General features: G+C 45.6%; 1 protein-coding gene across 3 annotated transcripts in view; it reads right to left on the reverse strand.

The window, feature by feature from the left end:
* LOC149326051 (serine/threonine-protein kinase Nek7-like) overlaps window positions 1-11,178 on the reverse strand; it is a 116,087-nt gene extending 104,909 nt beyond the window's left edge. The window contains exons 1-5 of one of the 3 annotated variants that reach the window (XM_089562924.1): window positions 10,944-11,178; window positions 10,829-10,876; window positions 9,643-9,799; window positions 8,959-9,054; window positions 3,250-3,312 (exon numbers count right to left, since the gene is read on the reverse strand). In XM_089562924.1, the coding sequence (XP_089419050.1) occupies window positions 3,250-3,312; window positions 8,959-9,021 (126 nt within the window). In that variant the 5' untranslated portion in view covers window positions 9,022-9,054; window positions 9,643-9,799; window positions 10,829-10,876; window positions 10,944-11,178. Of the gene's footprint in view, window positions 1-3,249; window positions 3,313-3,424; window positions 3,654-8,958; window positions 9,055-9,642; window positions 9,800-10,828; window positions 10,877-10,943 lie in introns of those variants that run through there. The other 2 variants (XM_089562923.1, XM_089562922.1) reach the window with 2 other exon arrangements.
* Between the last annotated feature and the right edge of the window lie 7,498 nt (window positions 11,179-18,676).

Consider the following 18,676-nt stretch of genomic DNA (forward strand, 5'->3'; position numbering starts at 1 on the left):
AATGGCATACACTACACCTTCTTCACATGACACGAATCGATTTTCATGCTTGATGTCGCAATCTCTGGGAACGAAATCAGTATTAACCATTTTGCACATCTTCCCAAGCTTATCTGGAGCCGAAAATATAACCTTAACTCGTGCTCTATTCGCTATCTTTTTTAGTCTGTGGAAGAAATGATGAATGTAAGGTACAACAGTAATTTTTTCTTTTTCCTTCCGCGTCTCTGAATCTGCCTGCTTCCCTTTTCCATTTTTGCTCAAGCTACTGATCGGCCAAACCGATCGGCTCGTTAAGGCTGGTTATCACAAGCAGCTATTAGTATCAGTGTCCGAATCTATTCTCAGTAGCTTGAGCAAAAATGGAAAAGGGAAGCAGGCTGATTCAGAGACGCGGAAGGAAAAAGAAAAAATTACTGTTGTACCTTACATTCATCATTTCTCCCACAGACTAAAAAAGACAGCGAATAGAGCACGAGTTAAGGTTATATTTTCGGCTCCAGATAAGCTTGGGAAGATGTGCAAAATGGTTAATACTGATTTCGTTCCCAGAGATTGCGACATCAAGCATGAAAATCGATTCGTGTCATGTGAAGAAGGTGTAGTGTATGCCATTCCCTTGTCATGCGGCAAGCTGTATGTGGGTCAGACGGGGAGATGCCTCAATGAACGCCTGAAGGAGCACAATAATAACGTGCATAACACAGTAAAAGGGCATCTTGGGATTCATTGTAGAGACTGTGAAAACAAAACTTGCCACCCTGACTTCACTAGCACACGAATTTTAAGTAAACACAGTGACCAATTAACACGCGAAATAATCGAAGCAGCGCACATCGCCTGGTCTAAAGACACATGCGTCAGTAGCCCCTCTTTATCGATCAGTTCAAAAGAATTGGCATTTTTAGTGAAAGGAAAATGATAATGTTGTTATAGTCCTTGTTCAGTGTGACATGCATGAATTGACTATGAATCTATGAATGGATGGTTGTTTTCCTTGTGTTGTTGGAACTGTGTATATATGCCTCGTTCCAAACAATAAACACTAGTTGAAAGTCAGCGCTCGTGTGTGTCGTGTCTCCCTTCTTGTCCGTGTCTTAGTGCGCGCTGTTCCGGTGAAAATTCAGAGAATGGCTTGGCGGAATCGACCTGATTGAGCCATTGCATTCAAGCGTTTGTTTGAGTCCCAAAGAAAAAAGAAGACATTCCTTTGCACATCGGCAGCTTGGGAAGGATCCCCGTGCGCAGCCGCCAGATGGCGCCACGTTCCCGTCATCAGCGCGCAGTGGCGGTAGGGGCACGCGCTATGCTAAAAAGTATCCCGCGCTCGAGTTTGAATACCTTAGGGAAGCCCACTGTTACCTTCTGCGCCATCGGTGAGACGATGAAGCATCGCTGGGGCAGCTGGGCGTTCACATGGTTGTTGTAACCATGGAAAGGGCGCTGCCAGCCTTGGCAAGAATGAGTTACACCGAACAGGCAACCATGATGTACAAACTTCCGCGACATGCTCAGATAGGCTGTTTTGATTGTTTGTCTCCCAGTGTCGTCATTGGGACAGCGAAATGGGAATGGGAAGCCCCGCCAAAATCAAGTTGAGGGCAGCATTTTGTTTGCTTGTATTTTGAAATTTCGTCATCGAATAACTCCCATTCCCGTGCACAGATTCCTGTAATTCTTTTTGAGTCAGCATCTGTGTGACATAAAGAATCCACCCGAAGTATGGCCGGAATCCCTTCAAGCAGTGTTTTGCAGCCCATTTAAAGGAGTGTAAACACCGTTGGCGTTTTCTTCTTGGTAATATGCATGAATCAGCACGCGGTATTTGCCTACGAATGCTAATTCTCATGCCGTTTCAATTGTAACCGCCAAATCTCAGTATATACCCTGCGAGGCATTAAAAAATTGCTTCTTCATCCTTTAGACAGGCTGGCTTGTGCCCTGTGGTAAAATGAAGCATAGCAGCTTTTTCAGGCCTCACATGGCCTACCCTGAACCTTGACATCCAAGATTAAAACAAACAGCATGAAAGAAATTCAATTATAAATTATTTACCTGTTGTAGACAAATGGTCTTGCAGCTCATTACAAAGAATAAAGTAAAATTTGGTGTCTATATTGCTGTAAAGTTTCCTGGCTAACTGGCTTTGAAGAAAAAGGTGCTCTCAAAAGCATCGTTTTCTCTTTGCATACCCAAGCTATTGAACTACCCATTCAAATTTGACCAAGTAAAGAGAAACACTTGATAATATGTCACAAAAAGGACACTCACTGCCCCAAATAAGAACAAAGGGCTTCCATTCTAATTTAGATGAAGAGAAAGCTGGGCGAGTTGGTTATTATCCATATTGAACAGCGCGGAAGAGACACAAGACGGAAACAAGCACTCGTATTGTTCTGCTTGTTTCCGTCTTGTGTCTTTTCTGCTTCAATCCTGAAGATGCCACCCAGAGATGCACCAGAATAAAAATATCCCAACAATATCCCAGTCTGCACCAAAAAGTACCAACTGCAAGCTCACTAAAGGCATTTTACTCTGATGTGGGCACTTGTTCACCCACATGACACCAAAACGTGCCGGGCAAGCTGAAAAGAAATCTGGAGAAATATTCCCCCCATCTGCACTACGCAAAATGCTGCGAAGTCATTATACAGACCCCAGCATGAAGTCAGTTTCGATGATATCAAGCATGTATCATTGTCGGGCACTGCATGAGACCCTGTGGTTTGGAGCAGTGAAGGCATGTCATGAGTAAATTGGAAGAGATTCACACTGCTGCGTCGTCAGGGGCAAGACAGGCTGCAGTATCACAGTGTAGAGACAAGACGATGTTGAGAATCGCGAGACATTTGTCCAACTAAATCCTTTTCATTTCAACTATCCTTGAAGCTGGCTCGGGATTGTTTAAAATTAAAGTGCCTAAAAATTTACTAAACAACGCGTAAAACGAGGCCACGGTATATAGTACCGTCACAAGGGGCAGCATGCAAATATGTGACATGAGAAATTAAACCGTTGCGATAAAGGACAACAAGCGATATTTTGGTACAAAGCAGCAGCTGCGAGCAAATATGAGTGCTCTGAACAAGTGCTCAACAGTTGAGGCACCACATGACACAGTTTGGGCTGCGCTGCATGGCATGGCCAGAATGCCTGCACACAGATGCCCGCTGTCAGACAATCACTGTCACTTGGTCCTCAAGGGCATACTTTCCATGCGACTCCAGAGAAACGGAAAAGCATGTTCACCTGAAGGAGGGCCATTTCCTTCATGCAGCCAGCCTTGGACTTTTCGTCGCGTATGTCCTTCACCTGGAAATAAGCGAAGAGGCCATTTGAGCAAGGCAAAATGCTTGGCAGCACAAGGAACAGGGCGCATATCAGCTGCCACGAATGCAACCGACAGCGCCAGCCGAGCGCCGACCTTAATTTTCTTGACGGCTACGAGCATGCCGTCGCCGACGCGTTGTGCCTTGAACACGACGCTGAAGCTGCCCGCACCTATCTCGCTGAGAATCTCCAGCTTCCCTTCACCAGCACCGCAGTACTCGGAGCCGACCTCCGCCTGTGCCATAACTGCAGCGAAGCACTCCCGTGCGAAACGCGGAGGACACTTCACAGTAGCACGGCCATTTTTTTTTACCTGCTACACTAGTGTAGCCTGTGCCAGTGTAGAAAAAGTGTAGCTCCGCTCACATACGCGTAGTGTAGCGCAAGAAGTACACTTTTCAAGAAAACTTTGCGCAGAATACCACAAGACGGAGGGAGAAACACGCACACGAGCGCACGTGTGCGTGTCTGCTCTACTGAACTACCACACCGCTTTCTTTGGAGAAGATGTAGGCTAGCAGACGAAAAAAAAAGGCGCGCCTTTCAAACTCACAATGCCAATTTCTGACGGTAAAAGCCGCGACCGGTTGCAGCGCAGCCTCGCAAGTCTGTGAAGTTCGTCCACCTGGACGACGGCAGCTGCACCCATGCGTCAAAGAAGTGGCAACCTTACCGTTGCCTTCTACGAAGATGAATTCACTTACACGACTGAAAGCTTGAACGCTACTTCGCATTTAGGTAAGCCACGTTCATTCGATTGGTAACGACGCTCGGCGACGCACGTGAAAAATAGCATATCTCTCTATACCGTTACCGTCATGTTCTTCCTCCATGCACTAGCCAAGGAGCGTCATAGAGCTAATATACCAACTGGAGGCGTGATAGAGCGGTGCTTCCAGTTTTTGAGACAAATGGCGATACAACTCCTGCAGCGGCTCCAAATGCCTAGCACTTCGAAGGCTGCATGCCATCAGTCCTGATGACAAAGAAAGCCCTAAGAGTCGTAAAGGCATACTTAAGCTGCCGCTGCATTTTTTAGATGTTCCTCCATCGAGCTGGAGTCAGAAATGCGGCAACAGTAAATAATAATGCGTGAACTTGATCACACATCATGTTTGAGTTTATGGCACAGAGCGGCCGGATTGTACAAAGACACTTGCTGCGAATGTCCTTTTCCAAACCTGGCAATTTTCTCACTTTCAGTTTCCAACTCTGATGCTCAGCGCGTTTTCCTGCGTTAACTTCCCAGACAACACACCTACATCCTAAGGACGTCCTTGGGAAGTCCGCGGCAGGACTTCACGCACATCCCGCGGATGTCCCGAAAAAATCCTGCAAACATCCGAAGTGAAACGCCGAAAGAAGTCCTTCGGATGTCTGACGAGTACATTTTTAGGACCTTCGCAGGACTGCAATAGGATGTTACTATTTTTATTTTTTCCTTCGCCAGGACCCAATATAACCTCATGTCCTTTTCAAGTGTTGCTACTGGTCACGCATGACTGACAAAAATACCAGAAGCAGTGCCTCATAGCCGCAACAGAACCAGCTTCCGCTTCTGGCATTTCGACCAATAGCATATGGCCGAGAGCGATGCTATAGTAAAAACGACACAAAGTTTGAACACAGGCCTGGATTATGCTGCACAGTGATTTAAAACACAAAGCTTTGGCTAAAATAGTTTTATTCAAATATATGGGGCATGCTGATGATCAGGCCGAATGCTGATTCACAGCTGAATTTTATTTTTTAATAACAGCACATGAAACAGAACAACTCACATAAAGGAAGCACTAACACAGCTTTAACAGCTCCTCTCAGGCATTTCTCGTTATTGAGAGCAAGGTCATGGATGGTGTGCACATAGACCTTCCTTCGCAATGTGTGTAATAGGCTTCATTAATTTTGTTTAGCTTGTCTGGTTATTATGAGCCAAAAATATGACGTTTTCAAACTTGAAGCAGTAGGATTCCAATACAATAAGTAGCCAAGCCAACCCCAGATGCAGAGTTGCAAAATAGAGAGATGCAAAATAACTATACGGCTAAAACAGCGGGTATATACATATAAGTCATGTAAGGTCTAAACAGGCTTCGGGATGATTATCTTGGTCAGAACAAAAAATATTAATTGCACTGCAAAGGGAATGACATTAAAACAAACAGTAGCGGCATACTGTAAGGCATAAATATTACATGACTGTCTTATAAATAATGAACGCAACAAAACACAAATATGCCATTGGTCATATGGTGCTCGGCTGCTGACCCAAAAGACGCGGGTTCGATCCCAGCCATGGCAGTCCCATTTCGAAGGAGGCGAGAAGTTGAGAGGCCAGTGTACTGTGCGATGTCAGCGCACGCTAGAGGACCCCAGGTAGTCGAAATTATCTGGAGCCCTCCAATATGGCATCCCTGATAGCCTGGGTCGCTTTGGGATGTGAAACGCCAAAAAACCAAACTAAAAACACGAATGCAACTTTTTTTACTGAAACAACAATACCAGCATACGCAGCAGAGGTGAAAAAATCTCGATCACACTGCACGTAGCATAGCTAAAATGAGGCAAATTATGTGACTGCAATAAGGCATAGGAACTATTGTCTTATTTAGAATAATCAATGTTCTTAAAAGACAAATGACCCTTTCTTGCTATAACAGCAATACAACCCAACTATGCAGATTAGAAATTAAAATAATAACATAAGCACTATCTGTCAGGATCTAATTTCAGCAAGCATGCAACTAAAGATAAAAGCAGGCATATAGCTGTGCATAAGTAGTAGATGGCCTTCACGGCAATTAGCATGGTCAGAAGATAAACATTTCAGTCAAGCTGCATGTGGAATGACTAAAATAAGACGGGTTGTCTGACTGCTACAAGGTACAGGAACTATACTTTTCTCACTCAAAACAATAAAGATTATTAAATCACAAATGAACCTTTTTTTTGCTGTAACAGCAATACATGCACACAGATCAGAGGTTGAAATATTGACACAAGCACAACCATTCAGAATCACATTTCAGCAAGCACAGGACAAGAAATAAAAAGCACGTATAAGTGTGCATAAGGAGTAGATGGGCTTTAAGGCAACTAGCACGGCCAGAAGAAAAAAATGTAAAACACGCTGCATGTAGTATGATATTAACATTAACAAGTTATAAGACTGCTACAAGCCACAGGAACTATGGTCGTCTCTTACATAGACAATAAAAGTCATTAAAATCCACATATCCTCTTTTTTTTTGCTGGAACAGCAATACAAACGCACTACGGGGGTGAAAAATAACTCCAGTAGTAGCAGTCAGGAGCAAATTTACACAAGCATAGTGGGACTAGAGACCATAACAGCAAGTATAGCTCGATACAGGCAAATTTCAGATGGGCAACAAAATGCCCAGCTTGGTCAGAGAAAAAGAAATTGTTCATGCACAAAGCATCGCATTTCTAGACAAGCATACTACAACTGCTAGGTATCAATAAAGTGACACGTTTTCAAGATATTGCTCGGCTTCTCATTCTAGGCAGTCTTCTTTTCGGTTCTGCTATAGTGTCATCGAAAAGAAGAGTCACATATACATGTAAAGCAGAAATCCTGCCACCTGGGCCAATGCTGAAATAGGCTGCCTTGCTGGAAGGAAGACAAAAAAAACCCAATACATATAGACACTTCTTTCAGTTCACCTTTTTTTTCAATCACTGACTGCATTTGAAAAAAAAAAACTTGCAGCACAATATACAAATTGCGGCACCTTCACATGGTGTTGGCACCAAATGGTACTTGCGGCAAGGAATTAATCCTTGCACAAGTAAATGTACATACTTCCAGGAGTAAAACCACCACAAACAGACAGCCAAGTAAAGAGAGGTGCGTGAGCACTTAGCAGGCTGAGAATACCCAAGTTAACTTAAAGATACATTTCATGATTCTACCTAACTACACAGGCTGATATGCAGAAGTTTTCACAATATCTATTGAAATAATCTACTGAATTCTGTGCTCTCTCAAAATCAATCATCTCTCAGCACAGTGTCAAAGGAAAAATATCAACAGTTTGGAATGAAAAATCCTCAACCCAAGATGTTAATATAAATAAAAAAATGTAGCACACTAGCAACACACTCACCATTCAGTTTTCTCAGGAGCACAGCTTTGTTCCCCAGTTTTCTTGCACATTACCCGTTCAGTTGTATGCCGAAACCATGACATGGCTGCCTTTTTGATTTCTTTTAGCGTAGTTTGCTGTGCCTGAGTTGAGGTCTGCTGGTCGGTTAGGCAACCTATAGGAGGTATTCACATGACGTCATCCGCAAGGGGCGCTAGCTGCCGGCGCGGCGTTCGCCATGTTGGTGGTCGCGCGCGCGTCCGCCGCAGCCAGCTGCAGCGTTTAAGTAGCTGGTGATGGGTGAAATATGAGTGTATTTCGCGTCTCGCCGCAGATAATTTCTGTCCGACCTGTACCGCCACGTGACTGAGTGAATATTCCGTGAACTGTGCGAAGCAGAAAAGAGCGGGCACGCTCAGAAGGTTCTACTTTGTGAAAAGGTCGACCCCCCGTAGGAATGCGGAGGCGCCGGCATGGTGTGCGACGTACAGGACTGCTGCCGCGCGTTGAATTCACCGGTATCGAGGCCCACCTTGTGCACGGCTTAAGTTTGCTTACAGGCCAAGGAATTAAAGCATACAAACCTATGAGAGGGTGCAATTACTTGACAAGCGGGTGAGTCCAAGAGCCGTGCTGAGGGTGCCGAAGGCCGAGGTGCCGAAGTGCCGTTTTTGGAGAGGTGAGTAATTCGAAGGGTCTGTTCGCTTAGCTGTAGCTTAAATTGTCACCTCTATCTGCTGAAAGAGACGTGTTGCTACGGCTTGAAGCAGCGCTACGTAGATACAATCAAAACTGCAAAATATTCTCGCTGGGTCTGACGTTCGTGCTGCGAGCATTTGTTTGACCGTTCTGCTGCTGGAATTATCCGTTTCTGCGGCGCCAGTTTTGGAATTTCGGTAGTTAATCGTGCTGTTTATCCACGATGTGCCCTGCATGACTAGCTGACAGTTATCAACTGATATTAAAAGGTGTAAGTCGTGTACATTTTTGCGTGCAGTGCAGCCAGCCAGTTTTGCTGCCGAGTTGAGGCAGCTCTGTTTTATCACGGCACAGAGAAATTGTGCTGCAAACTTCATGCACAATAAGCGTACGCGGTCGCTGATGCATTTAACAACGTGCAAATGTGTTACTGATCACTAACAGTTCAGGCCGGGTACCTCACGGCGTATGTGTTCACTGCGCGAGCTGGCGTGAAACGACCGCAAACATGGCGCGTTTGCCGCGGCGATGCTCGCGCCATCTGGTAGAGCGGCCTCAGTGAATACCTCCTATATACAAATGAGAGGGTATATGTTATGTATTTTTTATAGAAAAATATACCTCACCTCTAAAAATTTCTGTAGCCAAACTTTACTGCATTTCCTTAATTTTGAACCAGCAGGCAAAGGGCATGGGTTTGAGTAACAAAGGATGGCATATTTCTACACATCTTATTACCAATTCCATTGCTGGGCCATGCCTTCTATGAAAACAGTCCCAAATGCACACTATGAAAGCTGTAATTCTAGCTTGTTCTAACCTGTGGTAATATTCGTGGCACTGCAGCCATGAGCCAATGAACCAGATGACAACAAAACTCCATGTGGCTAGTTGTGAAGTGCGTGAATGTGCAGATCTGAAAATAAACAATGAAAATTTGGCATTTTTTTTTTCGAAGCAAATATCACTGGTCTTGACGCAATCCTACCAAGAGCTACAAATTCAATTATAAACACTTAATGTAGATATTGATTCTGTGATCTTATTTATATTCGAAGTCTTAAAGGGATACAGACACAGTGTTTTGGGGTGTTCATTTTTCTGCTTTTAATGAGACGTAAAAGCCTATTAATCATGGAAATGAGCTTAAATATCTAGTCCACAGTGTGAACAGTTAAACTGTTTTATATGACTACTTTTGGTCTCTGTCAGGTCAATGCCAGTGCTGGAGTCCATTATGGCATCATGTGATGGCACGGTTAGGACATACCCCATGTTTTGCTAGTGGCTCTGCCAACCAGTCCATATATAGATGATAGATGTCAGCATTGGCTAACAGCTCCTCTGTCAATGATTTTTGGCATGTGGAATCAGTGAAATCAGAGAATTTGGAATAGTAAAACCCTTTGTGCCCAGGACACAGATCGGATCACTTATTTGAGTTTAAAATTTTATATCTGTGCTCCTTTAAGATTTGAAATAGCTTCCTCCAAATAATACTTACTGCACATGATTTTGCATATATTCAGCTCGCAGAGCCTGTTCTTCCCTTGGCACCATACCAGCTGTAGCTAGAAGCCAGTTCAGATGTTAGAATACTTCACAGAATGTGAGATGTCTTTTCTCTTGCAGTGTCTCCATCTTGCACAGTCATGTGATTTCTAGATCAAAACAGAATTAGGTTCGAAATCAGACCAAGAAAATAAAATCAGGATTTCTCAAGTTAACAGTGGGGAACTCTATTGCTATAGTCAGTTTTTATCATATTGAAGGCAGCTGGCATGCTGTTGTGAGGTATCCCTAGGTGGTACAATTGAACATGCATATGCCCTCCATCATGAGCCGTCCATATGACACAGGGGCAGATTTGGCCCTCGCCAGCAAAAAATTCATATGTAAAAACATGCATGACCTCATTTTTTGGATGCAAAAGGCCCAAACAACACACACAGTTCAAATGAAATTGCAATAGTTCTCTTCAATACTATATATATCTAGGTTAGAAACCAATAAAAGAAAATCTATGCGCATGCAACAGGTATAAACAGAATACAAAACTAAAACAGCCCCGGCCCGGCTCAGTGGTTACTGCGCTCGGCTGCTGTCCCGAAAGGTGCGGGTTCGATCCACGCCGCGGCGGCCGAATTTCGTTGGAGGTGAAATTCTAGAGGCTCGTGTACTGTGCGATGTCAGTGCCCATTAAAGAATCCCAGGCGGTCGAAATTTTCGGAGCCCTTCACTACGGTGTCCCTCTGAGCCCGAGTTGCTTTGGGACGTTCAACCCAAACAAACCAATAAACCAAATCAAAATTAGAACAGGAACTTTAGGCGCATATTCAGTCGAATGTTGAAGGCACGGAACATGCGACGAGCTAGGATCTAGTTGCTCTTGCGACTTTGCAGCAGCACACGGATCAGGAAGGGTCGTATGCAACACCATCGCCAGCAGCCGACGCTATAAGCTCAATATCATGACGTGCCTCTCGGCGTGCACGCCTGTAAGCAGTACTACTCGGCACCATAGCCATTATGCTGTCACCAGATTAATATACTGGCCCCCAGTAAGCTTCTCCTCATATTCAGCCAGCATCAGTCACTGAACTTTAATACCGCCGCTAAAATTACTTCAAAAGGTAGAAATCACGCTACACGGCTCACACACCAGGCGAGGACTACCGACTGCCACTTACTTTCACTTGCCACATGTGCCATCCGTGTTTCCCGCTGCTGGAACCTTGCTGAATACGTAAAAAAAAAATTACACTCGTTACGCAACCAACATGCAGTAGGAGCGTCAATAATTACCTGAGGTTTTGGTCCAAAAAACAGAAAACTGTCAGTAGTGCGATGACGATGGTGGTGCCATTGAGCTAATGAGCAAAGAGCCTTTTTAAGCAACATGCACCTAAGACAAAAAGAAAACTGTGATCCTAAATGAACAAAAAAATAACAACAAAAAAAGATGTGTGTTATTAATTTTCATGACCACTGCTCTAAGAGCACGACCAAGTTGCCAGTTGTTGTTGCTGTGGTGTCACTGTCATCGTCAGTGGCTGTTATGGTCGGAAGGCGGGAATACAATTTTGCGTCAAGGTGGTTATGTTGTGAGCTTGGAAAACTATGCTCTGGAGAGAGGGCTTTCCTGCTCCCCTCAAAAATCTGAGATCTTTTCGCTTAATAACAAAGACCAGATGAAGAAAGAGACTCGCTTCCCTCACCTATACGACTCGATAGAGGTTGTTGTTGGTGGTAGGTTAGTACCTAGGGTTGACACTATCAGAGTCCTGGGATATTTTCTCCAGACGAACGGGCGTAACACAACCACTATCAAGAAGCTTAGTACCTATGTCACCCAGGTCGTAGGTATCTTTAGGCGGATCTCCCTCAGAAACAAAGGCCTGCGAGCATGGGCGTCCGGAAGGGGGGGCAAGGGGGGGCGGTTGCCCCCCCTTGGAATTACGGATATTATTTATGCCCTACCAGAAAACAACTACAAACCTACCGCCTCCCCCATCCCCAGACATCGGGTGCACCCCCCTGGAAAAAGTTCTGCGGACGCCCTTGCCTGCGAGAGCACTGTCTCCTGAGATTAGTACAAGCATTCAGTGAGTAGGATTGCATACGCGACTCCATTTCTAAAGCTTAGTGGGCAAGAGGAGGAGAAAATAGACAAGTTAATACGAAATGCATACAAAAGAGCTCTCGACATCCCACCGAACTCCTCAACGGAGAAACTGCTTAGCATGGGAGTCCACAATACTTGCGCGGAGATCACCAGGGCAGTAAGAGAAGCCCAAATTTGGAGGCTTAGCTCCTCAATAGCAGGCAGGCAGATCCTCAATGACCTAGGGGAGAGCGAGAGGAAGCCCCCGTATACTGCAGAGCTAATCCCCTTAGACATACGGAAGCATCTCAAAATGGCCAGTATACCTAAGAACATGCACCCGGAGCATGATAAAGAAAGGAGAAGACACAGAGCCATGGGCGTCCGGAGGGGGGGGCAAGGGGGGGCGGCTGCACCCCCCTGGAAAATCACTCACTCGAACCGTGAGTGATGGCCGCACGCCAGGGGCGGTGGTGCGCTCAGTCAAAAGGGTAAAAGCAGCCCCGCATGGTCACATCTGCGAAATGCCGCGTCCGGGTGTGCGTCGTTCCGCCGTTTTCAAACCACGCCATCGTTAGGGGCGACCTGTTCCAGACATACAGCGGCACCGGCGAGCATGTGTTTCGAGCCGCCTTGAGATGGGTGTCTGTTTCTTTGATCTCTAGAGAGATAGCGACACGGAGGCAGACAGTGCACGGGGCATCTTGTTTTCGCCTATCGTTACGCCGGTCACCGATGAATTCTTAAGGAGGGAAGGTAAAATCAGCCGTGTCCACCCCCGCTTTGTCGGGCTGCTCAGGGGCAAGCGGGCGATGAGTTGGCGCCGCCGCCGCTCGCTGTCTCCTCCGATCCACGGGTAGCGCAGTTCGGTAGAAGCGCCGCTTTCAGAATCTCCGGCAAAGGGGATTAGCTGCTTTTGTTCACGGCGACGCAGTCTCCCGAGGCGCCCCCACACCAGCGTTCTTTGCGTCTTCTGCGAAAACCAGCGCCTTTGGTCAACGCAGCCTGATGGCGCCTGCCTGGCTCGCCTGTCACCTCTGGCTGGGCCTCAAATCACAACAGCGCCCATGTACTGTGCGTGTCAGTGCATGGTAAAGAGACCCAGGTGGTCGACATTACCCGGAACTCTGTACTACTCCATCCCTCATAGCCTGAGTCGTTTTGGGGCTCTGAACCCCATAAAAACACAAAAACAAATTTTCCGACTGGAGTGGCGAGTGTCCCTTCCCCACGGAAGTTGCACGGCGTTCCTTTCACCCCCAAAGTGCGCATTCGGGGATACTGCGGCAAGTAAGCCCTTGCACGTGTGCGCGCCTCTGTGTTTGTGCTTGGGTGTTTTTAGTGGCCGGTTGTCAGCGAAGCTGAGAACAACCAAGACAGCGGACGAGAAAACGACGAGCGGAGAGCAGTGTGTGTGCGGTTGCTCGACTGTGAGGATGCGCAAGCAAGATGGAGCGAGGTGTATGAAGCTGCGAGCGTGCATTTATCTTGTAAATAAGTTTTCGTTGTATATATAGTCATCTTTTGTTTTCAACGTACGCGTTCAACAGTTTTTCCAATCAATGTGTATGATGAGTGTGCACCGAGAGCGTGTAATGAAGCACAGAAGTGAATTTATCACACGTGTAATTACGCAATTCGCCCAGAAAAATCCGAGGCGCCTACAGTTGCTGTTCAAGGAAGACTGACTGAGTGACTGTAGTTGCGTGTTTGTGAACATATTGTGCTGTGTGCTGGTCATCAATCCGGGTGAGTCGAGAACCCGTATGCAGCAAGACTGAGCACTCTTCTCCACGAAGTGATATAGCATCTTTTTGCATTTTTATTAATTTTAGTTGTTTCTTCGTTGATAAACTCCAATGTACCTCTCCTAGCCGCGCTTTAATTTGCTGTTTGTAATTTTTCTTTCATGTGTGCATTTTGCTTAATTTTTATTTATATATAAATAAATAAATTTACTCCGCAAATAGCGCCTTTCTGCTACGAACATACCCCCCCCCCCCCCCCCCCCGGGGCACCAACGGGGCCCCCCCCCTGCAAAAAATTCTGCGGACACCCTTGCACAGAGCTCGAACAATAATGAACAATCTTGCCCGGGACCCGCCGGGTAACATAGCCTTCTGCGACGCAGCCTGTGCATGGGTCCGATGGCGCCTCTGTCATTGCAGTCGTTGATGGGAATGGGCAGAAAGTGACAGCAGCATCGATTAATACTAGGAGTGCATTAGTGGCAGAGGAAGCTGCTATTGCTCTTGCGTGCGTCAGTACAAAAGCCAAGATAATCTTGTCTGACAGTAAGGCAGCTGTCCACAACTTTTGTAAGGGGGTGGTTTCCAGTCAAGCCACTAAATTACTAAGAAGATACCCCTCAAGCAGAGAGGTCTCCCTCATATGGGTTCCTGCTCATGAGAGCATTCCGGGGAATGAGGCTGCTCACAGCCTCGCTCGAGAATTATACATCCGAGCAGCTCTGGAAGTGCCTCGGAGTGGGAATAAAGACCCTCTCATAACGTATAAAGAAATTACTGAGACACCAAGACTAGATAGGAGAACACTCTCACTTCCGGATAGGTCACTCACTCCAAAGGAGTGCAGGGCCTGGAGGAGGCTTCAGGTCAACAGATTCTTTCCCTACTTTATACTGCACGACGAAGACACTGGGGAGCCTGAGCTCTGCAGTAGCTGTCACAGAATCACTTCGCAAAATCACTTAATTTGGGAATGTCAGGATTCTCCTGGGGCTAAAACACAAATCATCCCAGACCTTGCCACCTGGGAAGCGCTGATCCGAAGCCACGACCCGGATCAGCAGAGACTCATCATCCGTCAGGCGGAGACAGCTTACCACAAGACTCTCTCCGCGGTCTCCGGTGCTGAGAGCCGGCTGGGAGGCGCCCCCTCCTAATTGCTGCGCCCCGACCGTGAGGCCCCATGATGACGGAAATAAAGTTCATTCATTCATTCATTCATTGTGAGCTTGGAGGAGAAGAGTGTAATTAAGCTCACCCTGGATAGCTATAACAAAACGGGAATTAGACTATTTGAGCCAGGTTCAGTTAGAGTAATTAGGTCGCCCTTCCCTAATTTCGAAGTTTTAAAGTTTAGGGTTTCTGTATTTAGCTAATGGCCCTTTTGGAATTGCTTATTTTCGTCCTGCTTTTAACGGTTTTTTGGCTCTTTCAAAAAATAAGCACGGGGTTGTGTATTACTTTGTGACATCTTGCGCTTATACATCGCATGGATTATTGTTTACTTGTTCTAAACAGCTGTATCAAGCCCGCTAGCCAAAGACGTCGGAAAAGGACAGTGGAGCGTGCCACTCGAGCGCTCATGAGAATTGTATGGCCATCTGCACGATTCAGACCATCTGAATATAAACACTTCCTTATAACAATCGATCTGCGACTGTTTGCGGGATGATCCCACCGCGGCTTTTATACGGACGTCATGTCCGTATAACGTTCGAGCCGCGACTGTTCCCGGGATAATCCCACTGCGGACTTGATACGGATGTCCCAGGGATGTCCTGTTCGGGATGTGGGACGTGCGTACATTTTTGGGACGTCCTACGGATCTTTGGTGTTGTCTGGGTTGTAAAAAAAATGCGCAACAAAATAAGCCCTACTGCCTAATGGTGATTACACGAATCAAGTTTCATCTACGGCTTCAAGGCTAAAACAGCTTCTATGTCATGAGTTGTTGGCTTGAACATGACAAAATTATTGAAGAAGCGTATAGCTTGTTGGGCCAGTTGGTGCATGGTAAGTAGAAAACCAGCGAAAAGGACGCGTTCACAAGAAGTACACAGGACAACGCTGGAAACACAATTGAAAATTCTTTACTTGGTGAATCGCCAACATCAGAACAAGGCGCACATGCGCGAGAGCAACCACAAACGTTAACAAACGACTGAAGATTGCATGCGGCAACCTATAATGTCCCATTCATTAAACTGTACTCTTTTGCCGTGAACCTAACAGAGCTGTCTCTGACGCATTCAGTTCCTAACTGCTCGATTTTGAAGGCTTCTAAGATTTCTCCCCAGGGTAGCACCGAAACATTGCGATAATGTTACATATTGTTACACTCAAATGTTATTTCAATGTCCTCCTTTTTTTCTGTTTTTGTAATGTTACATATAAATGTTAGAATAACTTTCCCTAAACATTCATGAAACATGCAAACAACATAAATGAAACTTTCTCGAAAATGGTGAAGCAGCTAGCCCAGCACAAGCATGCAGGCCTGCAGTGGTGACGGCACACAACTTACAACACTTTGCAAGAACCAACAACAAGAGCGACACCTTAATTCTCCACTACACTACAGCACAGCAACTCGTATTCACTCACCTCGAAACGGATATCACGCCGTCGAGCTTATATACTCGCTACTGCGGGATGTCCCATGAGTGACAGTGGGGAATGGGTAATATTAAGTTTTGTGACAAAATAATGGGGCTCTTCATGTATCTATGGCGAGTACTATCTAAGAGATGTGGTTACAAGGTACTGTTAGTTGAAAAACATCTTTATTCTAAGAACAGTGAGAAAATGTCTGGAAATCCGTGCTCGAAATATATTTGCAATGTTGTTTTATAGTTGCGACTCTAACATTATAATAAAAATTAGAAGATTATATTAAAACAACGTTTGTTTAGAATGTGAAAGTAATGTTTACTATGTAACTTATAACGTTATATGTTAATTTTTAATGTTAATGTAAAGTTACTATGCAACATGTAACATTACTCCAACTTACATACCAGTTTTATAACATTATTCTAATGTTCCGTGCTACCTGCCCAAGCAACCACCGATATCCTTCGGACGGCCGACACAGGTCTATTTCGGATGTTCTGTACGTCCGCTGAACATCCGCAAAGAGCCGGTCGACGTCCGTAGGCCGTCCGAAAGGTGGCCAAAGGTATACGGTTCGCCCGCCGACGGACATCCAGTTGAGTACGTCCATTGGCGGATCTTTCTCGAATATTCGCATATATGGTGCATGCGCGCTTTTTTCACTCCGCGCAATGCAATAAAACCAAAAACAATTTGATGCATAGCACGCATATTTTATTGTGGTTGATGATACATCAGCAGAGCAATGGGTTACATTCGGAAAATTTCTTAAATGTGACTCTTCAAATGTGGCAAGCTTGGGACACATCCGTAATCTTCCCACCCACAGGATTTCTGAAATAAAAAAGAACGCGGCAAACATCAGTCATGTGAAACAAATGGCACAATGCAGCAGCCAAAGTAAAAACATTGGAACCAATTAATAGAAGTGTTTAATGCTGCAAGTATAACAGACAATGCACTTTAACAAACACCTCAATAAGTATAAGGCAATAACAGCTCTCACTTTTCCACACCATATTTGACAATGTATCTGTTCTTTATTTATTTTCATGGGCCTTAGGGCACTAACCTGCGCAGCACTGTACGCGACTGTGCACAGAAAGACGCAAAGCTTCCGTTGCGAACCACTATAGCTGCGACCTCACGTGCTTCCTATGGTCTGCCTTTCGCGCGTTGTCACTCTTTATATAGGCACAGTGAACATAGCGATGCCTTAAAAATTAACAAGATGCGAAAACACTCCGTCCCACAACTTTGAAGAGGAGTGGGAATTAGTCGCGCGAGTTGAGGGCTGCCGCAGCTGTGTGATGTAGGCTCCCGAAAGTGTGAGAACAGCACACACTTGGGGAAGCCATCTCCTCGCGCTTACTGCTCCCACTGTCCTGTGAACGAATGTTATATGAGCATGCTGCATTGTCCTAGAAGCAAAGTTCCAAGAAGTGTACTGGATACATACCTTCGTAGGCAATCACATGTGCACTACGCCTTCTTTACACCAAGGTCGACGCAGTACGGGATTCCGGTGTTCCAGAAGAGCTTCAGGCGCTTCCCGTATCTTTCGAATTGCTTAAGTTACATACAACTTTCGTCCACAGACCGAACAAAGCCACATTTTATAATAACAGAGCTATAAAGATCTGCGCGACAACACTACGCGACGTATCAACAACAGCGCTACAGTGAACTAGAATTTCTAGTTCACTGTAACAGCGCTACTATAGTGCCTAGCGGAGCCGTACTGATGGATTGGATTGGTCTGACCGTCTGACCGCGAACTGACATCTATGATGATGGTGATAGCAGAATGCACGGGAGTTTTGATCATTGGTTTTGATGCTTACGAATGGTTTCAATGGCAAGTTTAGCTAGCAAAACAGTGGACATGTCGCGCAACTCCTCTAATTTGGAGAAGTTTTATAAACATAAAACTAGTCATTGAGTTCTTGCAAAATTCTGCAACACCTGCTTCTCTTAGATAAATTTAGCTCGTTGGCGGCTCTTGCACTGCAGGTAGGATTGGAATCGTACCAATTTACAAACGTCTTCGCGTCAAACCCTCCAACTGATGCAAATGAAACAGTATACATACACGAAAGACTCGAATTTTCTGTGAAATAAAAAACGTCCATACTCATGGCCTTGGAAAATACTCGACCTTACATCCTTCGGACGTCCACCTCGTCTCTCATGCGGATATACAAAAGTGGACACTGTCCGTACGTCCAGCGGATGCACGAATACGGATATCCGAAATCGGATTGTGTTCGTACGTCCGATGGACGTCCGATCTTGGCAAAGGACGTTCGGATCTAGCTCGTACGTCCGACGGATATCTGTGGTTGCTTGGGTGGGTCGTTCTTGGTATATTAGCTCTATGGTTCTATCTGCGTTTTGCCGCAGTCGATGATTCTGACATTATGGAACAGAGGGGTGCAGTGGTTGCAGTGCCTTGGCAGATTTTCTGTGTCAGCCTAGCTGCAGCGAAGTGCGGTGCTGCCTCATACGCTTGTTGACGCATTGACCTGTTTGACCTACTTAGGCCTTGCCACAGGACAGTGGGAGCGAGTAAA

The sequence above is a fragment of the Amblyomma mixtum genome, chromosome 10 (genome assembly GCF_055824585.1).
Source record: "Amblyomma mixtum isolate Tamu chromosome 10, ASM5582458v1, whole genome shotgun sequence".
Lineage (NCBI taxonomy): Eukaryota > Metazoa > Arthropoda > Arachnida > Ixodida > Ixodidae > Amblyomma > Amblyomma mixtum.